Raw genomic sequence first — 16,588 nt, forward strand, 5'->3', positions numbered from 1 at the left:
AAACTCTGAGCTAGCAAGCTACACGCTGAAATGGCAAGTTTTGAAGAAAATTTGGATTGTGCAACAAGGCAGGCCTGCCTGGTTCTTTTGGGGACTGATTTGTTTGAATGAAATTGGAGAGGATTGCTATGGACAAAGTAGGCTACACACGGCGATACACTTGTAAGAGCAAATTACGTTTAACCATGTATCCAGCTAATTTAAATACCTCACGTTACTGTATTGTGTTAACCGTTAACTTCATTTAGTATGTATGTGGCGTTTGCATTGGGGTAAAACCAACGTTTAAATCCTATATTTCCATAGACTGCCATCACCGGCTGTGCAATTGACTTAAAGGTGCTCTAAGCGATGTCACGCGTTTTTTTAGGCTACAACATTTTTTGTCACATACAGCAAACATCTCCTCACTATCCGCGAGCTGCCTGTCCCCTGAACACACAGTAAAAAAAATGCAGTCTCTGTAGACAGCCCAGGCTCCACAAAAGCCAACAAAAACAAACTGGGCCCCATTTCAGGAAGGAGGTTTAACAAACTCTGAGTCTAACCCTGATGTCTGAGTTGATTTACCCTGAGATGGGAAACTCTGAGTTTTCGGTTCCAGATCAGCTGATATGAGTTGGTTCAATCAACTCACGCGCATGCACCACCACAATAAAAAGGCAGCATGAATGGAGCCATGATACTACGATTCACCATGGTAACAACCACAAACAAATGGGTCGGCGGCAATACTCATGCGCACATACAGCGAGTTAAAAAAACAACACAGCGGCTGCTGCAAAAGAAAGAGAATTTGCAATTTCAAAGGGTTTACCTCATTCACCTGCAATCATGTGGAACATATTTTTAATTGCTCTTACTGGTTTGTGTCCAGGGAACACTACAAAAACATTTAAAACATGTTTCAGAGCGAGTCACACTCTTCTGACGGCACTTTGCTACAGTGGCTTTACTAAAATGCTCCGCATCACCAATGTTGTAAAGAAAACTGCCGTTTTCACAAACAATGTGACACAAATAATCTACTGGGATGTAGAGCATGCCCAAGATGGGTGACGTTAGTGATATAAGGACGGATAAGGTTATGCAGCCTAGGTTGCATAACAGACTGGGAAGAAAAACGATACCGCTCAAATAGGAAGTTATCTGAAAATTAAAATGTTGGGGCTTCAATATCATCTCCTGACATATAACACCCTGCGAAGTAAAGCAGCTTCTTCATCAACGGGATCATCGACAGGAGCGGAGCTGTGGGCGGGCCTGGACGGGCCTGGGCCCGCCCACATTGACAGCTGGCCCGCCCAATCAGAAATTCAAAGTTTAGTGTGTTGGTTTGTTTTCACTGGTCAATGCATCATCAATGTAGCACTATTGCAATCGGGCGCGAACAACATTAGTGTTCGCTAGCTAGAAGTGTTATGGCTTGATTTTGCTTTAGTATGGCTAAACAATTTGCACTCACAAATTTTTTTTTAAAAACCTCGTATTGAGAACAATAATGATTTGGAGGATCAGTCTGTGGATCGTAATGGAACGACTGCTGGCTCTGAGAATGGAGCGGAGATGAACTCCGAACCAACGACCTCCACTGATGCTAACCGGCGGCATTGCCACAGCTCCGCGCCTGGGCGGCAAGCCACTCCCTTGGCTAATCGACAATCACTCCCACTCTTGATTGCACCGTCGGATCTGTCAGCTTTGGGGGAACCTGCTACCCAACCTCATCTACAGGCATTCCCGAGTACCATAATTGATGGGAAATATAGAAGCTTCAATGCCAAGTGGTATGAAAGGTTCAACTGGATTGAATATAGCCAGTCGAAAGACTTGATTTTTTGTAAAGCCTGTAGGCATTTTCCTGAACAGCACACTGAGGCAACTTTTACTAAAGAGGGTTTCAAAAATTGGAAACGTATCGGGCAGGTCTGTGAGAAGCATCAGGCTAGCAAGGTGCATACTTCTGCACACAAGGCAGTGGTACTGTATTAAATCAGATGCACGGAGATTCCATTTCGTTCATTGAACGTAATCGACAGCACGTCGAAATGCCACACTCATGTCCCACCACATTCAGGACGAGCTGCTTGAGGCTGCCGCTTCACTTCTACTCAGGAAGATAAAAACTGAGATACAAGAACAGCCAAGGCCCACATATTTTGCCATACTTGCAGATGAGTTTCAAGATGTTTCGAAACGTGAGCTAGTTGCTGTCTGTGTTCGATCTATCCATAGTGGGCGATTATAAAAGAACGGGCGCTGGGCTTTGTCAAAACAGCTGATCTGTCTGCTCAAGGAATATCACAGAGGATCCTTGAAATCCTAGAACCAGTCGGATTGGACCCTTCTCTCTGTGTCGGGTTCTGTTTTGATGGGGCATCGGTCATGTCTGGGCACAGAGGAGGCGTTCAAGCTATCTTGAAAGAGACATTTCCCAAAGCTGTGTATGTACACTGTAATTCCCACAGACTGAATTTAGTGCTTTGTGCTGCTGTGGAATCATCTGGACACGTCAGTACTTTTTTCACTGTCATCAATCAGATACACAACTTCTTCACTGGGGCCCAGAGGCACGCTCGGTTTGTGGAGCTTCAGAAGGAAATGCATCCAGAACGCCCATGCAAGGAACTGGAAAGGTCATGTGAAACCAGGTGGAGCTCCAAATCAGGATCTGTTCATAAAGTCTTAGAAATGCTAGACGTGTTACTTGAGACTCTTGCTGAGTATTCGGAGACAAGCGGACAGACAAAACTAGATGCAGATAACCTATTACAACAGATGCAAACCAAAAAGTTCATTTTTATGCTTGTTGTGTTTTGCAAGTTGTTTCAGTGCAGCGATTTTGCCACAAAGGGGCTGCAAAGTCCGGCAATCTGCGTGACAGACTGCATCTCCTTAATTGAAACATTGAAAGCCACCCTTGCCACTTTTCGAGTTGATTCAGATGGTGACTTTGACAAAGTGCTCAGGTTGACGGAGGAGTTGATGGATAAATACGAGATAGCAGCATGCTGGGATGTGATAATGTCTCGTGAGCGAAAGCTGCCTGCAAAGTTTAGTCAATCTATTGTCACCACAACATTGGGAAAAACATCTGCTATCAAGAATAATGGTGATCTGAGGGCACTCTGGAACTGTATTCTGGACAACCAGATGGCTGAATTGAACAGCCGATTTAAAGACGACACCTACGGAATAATGCAAGCTTCAGCTGCCCTCATCCCAGGATCCACCACTTTTGGCACACAAGAACTGCTAAAATCTCCATGCAGCTTGTATGGGATAACAGTCAGTGATGCGGAATTTGCCTTTTTTACCCAATTCATCAAGGGCAAAACTGACAAAGACAAAATACCCTCACTAATTGAATTGTTGGATGCGTGCCCTGGTGATATTTTCCCCGGGATAAACTGTCTGTTAAGGGCCCTCATCACACTACCCATGACGTCCTGCGGTGTTGAAAGACTTTTCTCCGCTACACACAGGATCAACACTCGCTTGAGAGCATCAATGGTGACTGAACGCTTGAACAATTTGACTCTGTTGTCTTTCAAAAGAGAACTGACAGAAACACTGGATTATGACGAGATAATCAGCATCTTTAATTCAAAAGCCAGGCGACTCCGCCTTGTGTAGCCGGGTAAGGTAGGCCATGGTTTTCTTTACATGTAGGCCCGCCGTGGCCTGACAGCAGTTAACATGTCATTCCTTTAAATATGCACTGAATAGAGTGTTATGTGTTGTTATTGTTTTTTTTTTGGTCATTATACTGTTTTAAAATACCGTTGTGGCTCCGGAGAGCCCAAGTTTTGCGCGTATTTCAGCCGCGTCTCCACGCACTTTGTGGATTTCTACTTCTGCACTACATACATACATTCTAAACATAAAAGAAAATATATTTCAGCATATATAACACTGTGATAAAAGCAAATCGATGACCAGTAAAACAAGAAAAGTGCCGTTGGTTTGAACACCGTGTCCAGACCCGCATTCTGAGTGTCTCATGCAGAAGTCAGCGGTGATGAAGACGTTTTTTGTGGTTTTGTTGGCGCTACGTGCTCTCTAATTGATCTGCCCTATAGGCTACAATGTTGCCTTTTTGTGAATAATATGTTCCTGGCTCGGTAGCCATAGCCTATGTAGGCTTATGTATTTAGCTCAGTTTTGACAGCAGATGAAATGTAAACTACAAAATAAGTAGGCTAATAAACAAATCTTTATGAATAAGTAATTCATTTTGGTGAAGTGGAGTGGTGATCAGATGAGAAATTTGGGACGGTGGGGGTTGGGGTGGATGGTTTTAATGTTTCATCAGGCAACTCAGCTGCTCTAGTATAATTTCCTGGATTCGGGACAACTGCTTTGATTTCGGGACACCCTAGATTCAGGCCCACCTTGACTTAATCCAGGCCCACCCATCTGTCACGTTCTGCATCCGCCACTGATCATCGACACAAGGAAATGCCATGTTTTTAGAAAAAAAAAGTTTTATAGTCTGCCTAACATGGTTAATAAACCAACACTGTTTTTTCATTCATGCCGATAACAAACTTCGCTAAAATGCGCCTGATACAGACTGAATAAATGAATGAGGAAATGAAAGAGGGCTGTGTCAGAGGGAGGAGACTGACAGAAACTCAAGGTTTCTTGAAGAAAACCTGCTCCCGACCAGGTTAGGTTCAGAGTCAGTTAAGTTACCTCTCTTTCTGAAACAGAAAACCCAGAGTTTCCCTCATCTCAGGGTTAACAAACTCAGAGTTCTCACTAAACCTGCTTTCTGAAATGGGGCCCTGCACCACACAACATAACAGTCTTCCAGCGTTCCAGCCAATAACTGACAAGAAGGATTTGTGGGTGGGGGTTGAGGGGGTTAGTGCGTGGAAGCACGGAAGGGAGGGAGAGGGGACGGGATGAGGAGGAGGGAGGGGCGAGCTAGCCTCGTTTTGTTTGAAAATACTTCGAATGTCAACAAGAAGTGCCGTCACCCAACATTGCTTAGAGCACCTTTTAACACATTTTCTATCAAAGAGCAGAACAACACAGTCTGTGAAGATATTGGATTAAAACAATAGTTTTGCCACGGGTAACCATTTTATCTCTCCGGGAAGGAAGTGTACATCTGTGAGATCAGGACCATGCATTTTAAGATGCAGCCTGCTTCTGCATAACCTGGTAAAAAAAAATAACGGTTTGCACAGGTAATGCTGTCTAACCGAATCACAGTTCCAAATATAGAACCAGGGTTTTGAGAGACTCATGGAAGCTGTCATGAACGATACCAAAATAATCACTGTTTTATCTAAAAATGGCAACATGATTAAATGTCACTCACAGGTACAATGGTACTGTTGATACCCTGTATCACATCATATCAGAAAAACTGATAAAAGAAACTTATAAAATGCAAAAAAAAGGAACAAAAAAAAACCTGTGCAAAAGGGGAGTGAAACAGAGGCTTTCTATTCTTATTCTAAACATTGATGTTGGCAGATCATTGGTCAGGTGCTGAGGCACATTTATTTTTCTAAGTTTAAAAGCAAACAAAAATCAAGCATTTATATTCTCTCTTGAACGGGATAAAGGTGCATTTGAATGGACAATTATAGCTGAGTATGTGTGGACAGTGGAAAATAATGTGCAAAGTCCAGGAAAAACTTTTTTTTTTCCAGAAGATGGATGACACACAGCACAAGCAGTCACCCAGAGTTCCTCCTGGAATCATTCCAGAGGGGCAGAGGCTGTGAAAGCAATGGCCGGCATCCCACTGTGATACTGCATCAAAGTGTTGTAAATACAGAAGCGAGTCCTGTTACCCATTCATCTATGTGTGTAATCGTTGTTAGATATATATATACCTGTGTGTACAAAGAGCAAGAGTAAGTCTAGTTGATAACCGGCGTGTCTGGCTTAAAGATGCAAGTCTGAAGGGGGAGTTAGAGATGTTTTCAGTTGAGATAATTATAATTAAATCCACTCTAATATCTGTCTATTAAATATATAAAGCTATAGTCATTTTATCCACTACACAGCATGCTATTAGAAATTGCAACCTATGTGATTAAATTCCAACCGCAATAACTTTGTGAACATACAAAAACCACAAAACCCATGGGAATTTACCAGCCTGATTCTGGGAAACATTTGTCAAATGCCTCCAAAAATAGAAATATTTAATAAACAAAAATATTGTATCTTTTTCTTATCCTTATCTTAACTACTGTACATGACATACTGTTGGGGAAGGCTCTGTTACAAGGCTAAATTCGGAGTTATTTGCTTGTCATTATGATTTTGAATGAGGTTAAGATCGGGGAAAAGAACGCTCTCTATAGTCTGACTGATTGACCCCCATAAAACCTAACTTATTTTTTAATTTATTTACAAGTTTATTTAACAGGGACCACGTATAATAAACATGAAGTTCAATTTTTGAAATGTGTTGCATTATACAGAGATATACAGTAGCTAAAAGCTCATTTTTATCCAGTGTCCGGGCAGGTGAACAGTGATACAAACGGCATACATTACACATGGCAAGCATTATAAAATATGAGTACCAGGATGCATATGGTATTAACAGAACAGTTGTGTAACTCTCAGTAAGAAAGGTAGTTTGGGAAAAGTTATTTCCCAGAACGTCAAACTCTCTGGTTTAAAGCAGTGGTTTGGCTACTTCAGCAGAAGGTGTATTCAGATTACTTTGAGTGCTTGTAACTGATACCTGTGAGGTTCAGTGGCAAGGATGCTCTGACATTAGTTACAGGAACAATGACTTTAATGAAATTTCAGCACATATCAATAGATGGCTTCATCTGTACAATATCATCATTTGAATGATTTGACACAAATAAGGCATTTCAAGTATTAAACAACCTACCGGTATCACATTTTTGGTGAATCAATCAGTTTCAGGGTATGTGACACGTTACCAAGTTTGACTGGTAAAGCCATTGAAGAGGTAATCGTAGGCTTCCAAGTACCAAACAAACAAAATGGTAAAATGTACAGTGTTGAGACTCACAAGCTGTATTTTGTAAAAACATCTCCCTCACAATGCATCTGTTTTATCTTTACATTACATCATCAAACTTTGGCTGTGTTGGGTTTTAAGGGTAACAAGAGAAAAGAGCAATACTGCATTCAGGGACTCGAATGATCATTTTTCACCACCACCATAGACAAAAGTTCATGTACACAAGAAAGGACCAACAATGTATGTACAATATTTCTTTTCCTCTTGCAATATTAAAAAAAAACAAAAAAACCTGAGGGCTGTCAACTACTGTACTTACTCATCCCATGTCCTTTGTTGTATTTCTCTCCTGTTTGGCGCTTTGTATTGAACATTTGTCTCACTGATGTATCAGCAAGGACGTCAGATGCTCTCCAGATTAATCCAAATGCACAGACATTCACGTTCCATCTCAAAGTCGGAAAGAAATGATGGAAAATATATTCATTACAAGGTTATGATGAAGTTCCCTGCAGGCATCTTGAAGTGTCAGTATTTTCAGTAGCCTTGAGCAGGATGTGGTTTATGTATTCTACATCTTTTTACACTTTAATCTGAGAAGTGTTCACAATTCATAAAGCAACAATAGGTTCATTGTCTTTGTGATAATTGGTCCTGTGACAGTCTGAAACGAGAAGGAAAGACCTATTTAAGATGATGTGAACGTCACAGAAATGGATATGAATTGAGTGTTTCCTCCTATCCTGACAAAGCTTAGCAAATAAGTAATAAGAGTTGAGAGAAATTAATTAGCATACGGCGGTGTCCCAGTATAAATGAAGAGGCTAACCTGCAGATTAACCTTTTCCACCAGAGGCATTCCTTGCATCCAAGTGTTAATAGGTTGATGTTGTGTATGGCTGAGTGTTCTGTCAAGAAAAAGATGAAGGAAATGGAGGGGTTAACCGTGTTAACAAGTCAATTTGCAGTGGAATTAAATCCTGATAACTAGGCTGTTTTGTTGATGCCACAGCGAGTGTCAATGCGCTGTACATTTCTCTCCCACTCTTCTGCTAAAATGTCTTATTTCCCGCGGTCAAGAGAGGTTATCTTACCCTTGTGGTTTTGATCTTGTTGCCGGCATAACACATCCAGCCTGAGTTGTCAGGGAGCGTCTTGCATTCCTCCCCCTCCAGGCAAGGCTCCATCTCACACCACCACTTCCCAATTACTATGGATGCTACAGGCAACAAAGACAAGAGAAATGGTGATGCAGGTTAAAAAAAGGTGCCTTTCACCCTAACAGAGTGCAAAACCAGATAACACAGCCCCGCACTTTGCAGGTAGATGGCAATTAGGCTGGGGTGTCTAATCCTTATCATCAAATGTGTCATGTCAAAGGAGGGAGTAAGTAAGTTGGCTGTATGTGTCGCATGCTTCAGATATCCTTTTACAGTGCAAAACTGTTGGCTATTACAATACCGTTTCTTTATTAGATGCAGTTATACATGAATGTGGTGGGTGGAACTGAGGCTTTTTATTGCGTGAGTGGATCGGTAGGTGTGACTGTGACTTGACGTGACTTTATTGCATGCCGTCAGGAGAGAAAATTGCCTTAAATACAGGGTAAGTAGACAGTAAATGGTTTGTAATGTATGACAGAGGAAAGAAATCTGTCAGAGCTGACACCGAGCAACCTCATATTCCCTCAGTTTGCTCAGAGATTTCAGTAATATTTGCAAAAGGATTTAAGATAAAAGCTGCAGGTGAGAGGTTTTCCTCAAGCCGTTATGTGTTTTAGTTGTGTCAGACCTGAGCGCCAAATCCATTTCTTACAAGGGATTGAGTCTGTGTAGCAGACATTTGTCAAAGAATGTATAAAACCATCGTGAAAAATCTATAAGGTACCTACGTATGTAATCAAGGTCCTCTCTCCTCTGCATCTCTTTGCATTTTGCTATTCTTTATTTCTTTTCTCTTCCCTGAGGTGTGCTACATTCAGCTGTTTGACTGTTGGCGTAAAGCTTACCCCTGCAGATACCTTCTGCTGTCTGACAAGCAACAGAATTTGGATGTGACATTATCCCAGTTAATGTTAATCTTATCTGGGACAAGGCATTGCATGAGTGACTTAGGCTTTCATTAGGAACAAATCTCTGTATCTTTTCAAAACATATAGCAGTTTTGTCTGCCAGGATTTTTTTTTTTTTTGTATAACACAGTGCGTGTTTAGTTGAATTAAATCTAAAAATGAAAACCTTTCTTTTCCTGCATGTATGAATGTAGCTTGCATTCAAAACAAAAGTTTGTTTCCCCTCATGCAACCTTTGGACAGCGTTTTAGTAAAACCTAATCATTTTTTCTTTACCTGCTAAAATACTCACCGTCGACACATGAAGGTCTGTTTCTGGTGGTTCCAGCCACCTTCCCCGGCAGACAAGAACACTTGACCGTCTGTGACCGCTCCTCAATACGATTCTTATTACAGCATCTGTGAGCAGCAACTACTTCACATGTGCCCCCCTCTGATAAAAAAAAAAAGAGACAACAAACTATATTAAGTCAGCACCTCGAGGGTGATCAGAGCTTCTGAACATAGTACATCTGAACATCTTACTGTGTGAACATTTATGGCTACACATACTGCCATCAGTGGTGGAAAGTAACTTAGTACATTTACTTGAGGACTGTACTTAAGAATTTATATTTTACAGTACTTTACACTTCTATTTCACTGCATTTTAGAAAGAAATATTGTATTTCTTACTACGATTGGTCAATAATTGATGGTGATTGCGAGAAAATGAATTGCAATTGCGAGGATTTTCCGTTTTCTTCTGTTCTGTATGATTGGACTGCTGGTCGGACAGAAAAGAAACATTTGAAGACGTCATATTGGTTTTTGAGATATTTTCTAAACCAAACAATTAATTGAAAAAAATAACCGACAGAGTAATTGTTAATTGCAGACTAGTCTTGCTTTGCCAGACCTTCCTCCACAGCGCTGTGGAGGAGGTTCTGGCTAGTCCACACAGCATTTCGGGATGGGAGAAAAACATGCTCTGGTTTATTGTCATTTCTTTAAACCAATCACAATCATCTTGGGTGTCTCTAAGCATCGGGCAGAGCCACGGTGCCGCTGCAAAATAGCCTCGGGAAGGAACTTGTTTTGGTGGAACGTGTACGTTCAAAAGTTGTTTTGCGACAGAAAACTCAGATTGGACAGATAGTCTAGCTAGCTGTCTGGATTTAACCTGCAGAGATCTGAGGAGCAGTTAATTATAGTCCTCATAAATCAATGTTACTGTTACTAGTTACTTTTGAGATTAAGAAATAACATACGATAACCTTATAAAATGCATTGTTAAAGATTAAACCAGTTATTTTCAACTTCTTTGGCTTGAAACCCCTTCATTATGAAGCAGTGGTTGTGGCCCCTTGTCCTGTTTCAGATGAGTTGTTAACAGTTCCATTAAAAAGACATTTCCCCTCTAAATGTCTCTAGTTTCATTTAAATACCTCTTCATATTTTTCAATATTTAAAAAAAGGCATAGAAAAGTCCAAAGAATTAGATTTTCTCCTTTACTTTTACTTATATTTTGAATGAAAGACATTTACTTTATTTTACTTATTTAATTTTTTACATTACTATTACCTTTACCTAAGTGAAATATCTGAATACTTCTTCCACCATTGACTGTCATATCCATGTTTCTGCTTATAAACTTGAATACTTTTTAAAATATATGTTAAGGTATCTTAATGGCATGTACGGTAGCTCCTGCAATGTCAGGAACTCTTTATATTCACGGGTTTATTTATTGTGGAAAAATAACTGTAAAACATTAAATGTTTTCCCGTGAACAAGATTAATTGTGCTTTACACTCTTTGAGCGAACGAGACCCCTGCAGCTTGTTGAATGTTGATGAAGAGATGTGTGAGAGCAGGCAGAGAAAAATACTCTATTCGCAGGAGGAGAGGCCGGCTTCAGGGTTATCATGAATATGAACACTGGCTCCACCATGTAATTATCACCAAGCCTCTGGCTTTGCCCTGAAGGCTAAGAGGACTGGACCGAATGGACTCGACCCACCTCAACTGCTGGCCTCCCCCCCCGCAGCGCTCAGACTCTCCACATAAGAGTTGTGCAGCAAAGGACCATCTGACAATTACACCCGTCAGCATGACACAAGATCAAGGAGGTTGTAGAGAGGACGAGCAGAGAGAGGGGGAAAAGTAGCTAGTATTTTGCAATCAAAGTGATTTGAAGTAATGTTTGACAATGAGCTTTGGGTTTGTGAACTGTTCCATGGCGAGATTTGCATATATCACTTTACTACATTTAAATATTTGGGTTTGTGAGGCCCTCCTGATGCTGAGTAGTTTCTTAGAAGCAGGAACGCAGCATCTTAGGAGAAGTTAGAACAGTGCACAGCATTGAATCACTGCAGCTCAGTCAATCATATTTCAATCAATATAAAAAAGCTAAGCGGTGACATTATTTAGCCCTTACTTCAACATTCCCTATAAGCATTTAGAAGCAGAATATACACATTAATAAAACACTATAACATTGCTGTTAGAAGATATAAAGAATTTTTTTTTATGGCAATTACTATAATGCCTCCTTTTATAGTCGTATACCATGAAGCATCAATTGCTTGTATATAAATGGATAATTACTGCTTGACACAATATAACATAGTTGTAATCCTATATAATATATGTAAACTAAAAGAAGTGGTTGATTAATTGATGAGTTGAAAATGAATCTGCAGCAATTGATACTCAATCATTTCAATTGTTTAATAAGGTGAAAATACCAAATATTTTCTTTTTCCAGCTTCTTAAATGTAAGGTTTGGGGGTTTTCTGTGTTTTAGAACTCTAAATTAAATATCTTTGGGATTTGAGTAACACTTTAACCCCCTTCTAATTTAGTATATTTAAGCAATACAAAAAAATGTGGTCCATGCACAATATATCAATGTCTTTGCCAACATATAACATGGGCACATAAGTGGGAGAAGTTATAATTGTTGACAAATACTGTATATAAATGAACACTTGCGTAATATGATGCATTTTAAAACTGTTAATACATTTTTATATACTGCTTTTTAATGCTTAATAAGGGACGTTAATTTAAAGTGTTATCGTGTGGTGGTTGTTGATCTGATAAAACAAGACTTTTTTAAGATTATGTTTTGGGCATTTTAGGCCTTTATTTTTATAGGACAGATGAAGACATGAAAGGGGAGAGAGAGGGGGAATGACATGCAGTAAAGGGCCGCAGGTCGGAGTCGAACCCGTGGCTGCTGCGTCGAGGAGTAAACCTCTATATATGGGCACATGCTCTACCAGGTGAGCTGGTAGAGCACATTTGAAGATGTCATCTTGTACTCTATTAAAAAAAAGAAAGAAAAACACGTATATGTCTATATTCTGTGTTTATTTAATGCTTATAAATGCTAAATGGGGGCTAAAATGAAATGTTATTAATCTTGTAATTCCATTTGGGATTACAATAGTGTGGCTGCATCAATTTTTAGATTTGCAGGGGAAAAAATGCTTGCCATTGTTCTGCCCACAATTTTAAAACTGCAAAACTAAGCCATAAAGTAGCTTAAATTAAAAGAGAGACAGAGAGAGTGGCGTGTCAGTTTTTGGATATAATTGAACCATCATGTGAGCTCCTGTGGGGATTAACTAACAGGGCCCTACCTGACCTATTGGAGAGAATTAGATCAGTGGGCTCATCTCACACTTGATTATCTCAGTTCTACCACATTGCGTTATAAAAAAATAAAAAATCATCTTCTGGTGTGTCCATAAAACTTCAAGAGTAGTCAGAATCAGATCATGATGAACTTAGTTGCAGTTCATTTAGGATTCAGTGTTACTGAGGAGCAGATATGTGCACTAGTGTCAAGGTGTTGATTGGATAAGACGGTTTTAAGTAACAAAATTAATAGCCAAATTTCAATACAAGAGGAGGAAAAAAATTAAGAAAGCATGTCTTTTCCCTGCTTCTTGCCAAGTCTGTTTCTTGGGGTTATCATGACTCCTGGCGCTGTGTTTCAGAAAACATCAACAGCCTTTGGTCTAACTGAAAAATATCCAGATCTTGTATCTGGACTGGGAGAATGTTGCCTGCTGCCTGCTGCACTCAACAAAAGGGCATGTCTGCACAACGTTAATCTTGATGTACCAGTGGAAGCAGTGGGGCATCATTTGGAAACAACAGCCCACAGGGGTTTGTTCTTCTTAATGCATCTCCTTAATTGCATAAGACAGCCCTAGATTTCCTCTTTGATCTATTAAAAACACACAAAGCAACAGAATTAACTTGCATTGCTTGTTGCTAGCAAACTGAGCAAAGAATCGGGATCCTCTATATTTGGAAATCATCACCTCCGAAGAAAACATTAAAATCAAATAAAAATGCAAATCAGTGTGGTATTGCTAGCTCGCAGGTGTACTGGGTGTCTTTTTTAAACAAAAGCAAAGCAACGCTTCAAGTTCACTCATGGTTTCAGCCTGCAAGTATAACACGCTGCATGCTCCGAGAGCCCGTCTTTGCATTATAAATGTTTCAGAGGGAGACGGAGAATAACATGGCTGGAGATGAAAGCTCTCATCTGGAGCCATGCAAGGGTATAATTGTTTTCTGTATTTCCATTTCCCCCCATAATCAGTGACAAAGTCAGTCTCCCAAATGACAGCTTCAGATTGTGAGTGTGTGTCTGCTTGTGTTGTCTCTCCAGCAGCATTTTGATTGACAGGGAACAGGGTAGACCAAAATGATCATTTGTGGGGTCAGAAGTCACACAAGCAGAGGGTCTCAACAGGACCTGGCCTTTTTTTTTAATTTCAATGCTCTGTGCTCTTGCCTCTTTATTACTCTGAGCTGAGAAACGGAGGCTGTCAGGAAACAAGGTGAGCACTTACAATCTGCTCCCAACAGGGCACAGCTCATTTTCCAGCCTGAAAGAGCTGAAAAAGTCATAACTTAGTGCTGTATGAGGGGAAGGTTCTGTCGTGGTTCCTGGGCTGATTTGTTCCTGGTGTTGGTTTTATGTTGATTTATTTCCTGAGCTGAGACTTCTTTTGCTTGTCTGTTCTGGCTGTGGAGAAAAAAATTCCTCCTCCACAGTGAATTTAGTCTTCAAGTCCATGGTCACTATAGTACTTTACAATTTGGCCTTTCTAAAGTTGTGTCTTACAACTCTGTGCTGCATGGCTTATGTGTCTATCATGTCATATCCCCATTTTATTAACTTGTAGTGCATCTTTAATATTTGATTAAGATCTCCATCATGATTGTTGTATTTTATGTATGTCTCATTGCTTATTGCCGCTCTGCATGTTTGCATGTGTCAAAAAATGGCTATGATCAGTATTGCTAGGCTGTCTTTTGTTGCTTTGTGTTGCTTGCATGGCTTCTGCACTGTATTGAGAAGGCTTATTTTGTTGCTGTTGCTGTCTTTATGACATCTATTTTTCTGTACATTTTAACCTATACTTATAGCATACTGTTTCCTGTTTCTGTGGTCTCAAAACTCGCCATGGGACTACGGTTGAAAATTAGCCAGCTGGCTAACGCTGGCATATTTACTGTAATATTGATTAATGTGCGTTGTCCTTGTAAATAAATAAATGAAATGAAAATGTTCCATTCTCGGTCTTGTCTGCACTCATTTTGACTTAGTCACTTTTTCCAAGACTAAGTGATTAAAGTTCTCTGACCATGCAGACCATGGGCCTCTTGAATTATACGCTTACAGATGTCTTGTCCAATTTTTATAAATTATTAATATAGCAAAGTAACACACACCAGAGTTGTAGCGAGGTGCTGATAACTGAAGGTAGACTTAAAAGTAGGAAAAAAGTGTCACAAATTATGTCTCCATTTGCATTTCTCTTTCATTCAGATGATGTTTTGGGCCTCAGGCCTTCTTCAAGACTGATTGTTTATCTTGAAGAAGGCCTGAGGGCCAAAAAGTCATCTGAATAAAAAGAATTCAACATCAGTGTCTTCTTAATATTTAGCCAAATTAAATTGCATTTACTTTGGAAAGCGCTTTTCTGCAATTTCATGTTCATTCAAGATATACAAAAGCACATGCTAAACTACATCATTGTTTTTTCAATTGTTTTCTATAATTTAATTTAAATTAAAAAAATAGTCCCCAATATGTGTCTAAATCCAAAAACACTGGATCCTACATTTCCCATAATGCAATTTGATAGCATCTTTCATTAGATCCACCACTGCCTCCTAAATACTCACTTATTTCAATCTCCACACTTCCAGCTGGTAACGCTTAGTCACAGGCATAGAATAGAATGGAAAACCCAGACAGACTGAAGCATTGGGTCAAAATGAGTCCAGAATAAATCTTAATTGAACTTTTTTCCATATTGTTTTGGTGTGATATTAAAGCTTAGGCTTAAAAGCTATACTTTACGTTTTTATACAAGTAACAAAATAAAATACACATTTTTGGGAAATACAAGTAGACATACAACCACAGACAGTATATAAGAATGGACCAACAGATCCCGTTGTTCTGGACGGAGACCAGTGAAGGCCTTTAGAAGCACTTTTCCGGTGAGCGCTGAGCGTTACTGTGCAGCCTCCAACTGAGAGAGCCGACGTAAATGTGACGTGAGAACCTGTCTGAAAGTTGTAAGTCTTCTGGTAGCTGTGCCACGAGAAATCTCAATCATTCCGAATATTGCAGAGAAGGAGAGTGTAGGTATATGTAAGGAGATAACATAGGCACAGCTCATTGTGGGACTGGCTCTAGTGGCTGTAATTCTGCACCAAGGCTGAATTTCAGGAAAGAGACTTCAGATACAGTATTAGGGGACCACTAAGGTCTATATAAAAGCATCCAAAGAGCCACATGTCATGGGACCTTTAAGATGTTTAATACCAAACTTGTGATCACAACTTATGATCACCTTTTAAAATTATGTTGCATTTGTTCCCTGCAAAATTATGCTCATTTAGACTATATTTGAGTACTTGCCCTTAGCTTAATTTTACTTTCAGTTCAAATCAATTCGTTTCAAGTATTTGCTGAAATCAAGTCTCATTTTTCATAATTCTAGTGCAGTAACGTGCATTGTATGTCTTCCACCACTGGATGTCCAAAGCACTTTAAAGACTTCTCTTCCATGTTGGCTTTAGGTTATTTCATTTTTACATTTATTTTAGCATCTACAAGTGCAATTCAGCTGTTGATTTCATAACTACATCCCTGCTGTATATTTAACCTGTAGAAAAACAATCATTTGAATTGTAAATGCAGACTTGGAAGGAGCACTCAGCCCTAAAAGTAGAATATTAAAAAAAAACCCTGCTGTTTCCAAGGCCAAGAATGAATAGCTTACCTCAAATAATTAGGCATGTCTAATGATTTTGAAAACAGTGAGAAGAACTACCCACCTACCCGATGAAGGTCAGACAGACTTGTAATCAAATAAATATTTCAGCTAAACGAGACAGTGTGCGGGAGTTCTTCTCATTTTTTTTAAGATTGTGCTTTCTACCAACACACCTCACACATTGCAGAAGTGCTGTGCAGAGATTTTTTTCAAAATATTTTGGAGGATCACTGTCTAAT

The 16,588-nt window shown here is 39.7% G+C and overlaps 1 protein-coding gene across 1 annotated transcript; it reads right to left on the reverse strand.

Annotated features, from left to right (window-relative positions):
• Positions 1–6,757: 6,757 nt before the first annotated feature.
• LOC118496494 (chemokine-like protein TAFA-1) lies at positions 6,758–10,663 on the reverse strand. The gene is made up of 5 exons (XM_036008381.1): positions 10,615–10,663; positions 9,337–9,477; positions 8,068–8,192; positions 7,803–7,881; positions 6,758–7,637 (listed from the first exon to the last, which is right to left on the reverse strand). The coding sequence occupies exons 1-4, from the start codon at positions 10,661–10,663 to the stop codon at positions 7,849–7,851; spliced, it is 348 nt and encodes a 115-aa protein (XP_035864274.1). The 3' UTR covers positions 6,758–7,637; positions 7,803–7,848.
• Between the last annotated feature and the right edge of the window lie 5,925 nt (positions 10,664–16,588).

This window comes from Sander lucioperca, chromosome 12, assembly GCF_008315115.2.
Source record: "Sander lucioperca isolate FBNREF2018 chromosome 12, SLUC_FBN_1.2, whole genome shotgun sequence".
Classification (NCBI taxonomy): Eukaryota; Metazoa; Chordata; class Actinopteri; order Perciformes; family Percidae; genus Sander; species Sander lucioperca.

Coding starts and splice junctions, on each gene's coding strand:
- LOC118496494 (XM_036008381.1), bottom strand. CDS start 10,663: ATGGATATGACAGTCAATGGTGGAAGAAGTATTCAGATATTTCACTTA. Junction 8,193..9,336: donor CAGACCTTCATGTGTCGACG/GTGAGTATTTTA, acceptor TGTTGCCTGTAG/CATCCATAGTAATTGGGAAG. Junction 7,882..8,067: donor ACAAGATCAAAACCACAAGG/GTAAGATAACCT, acceptor TTTTCTTGACAG/AACACTCAGCCATACACAAC.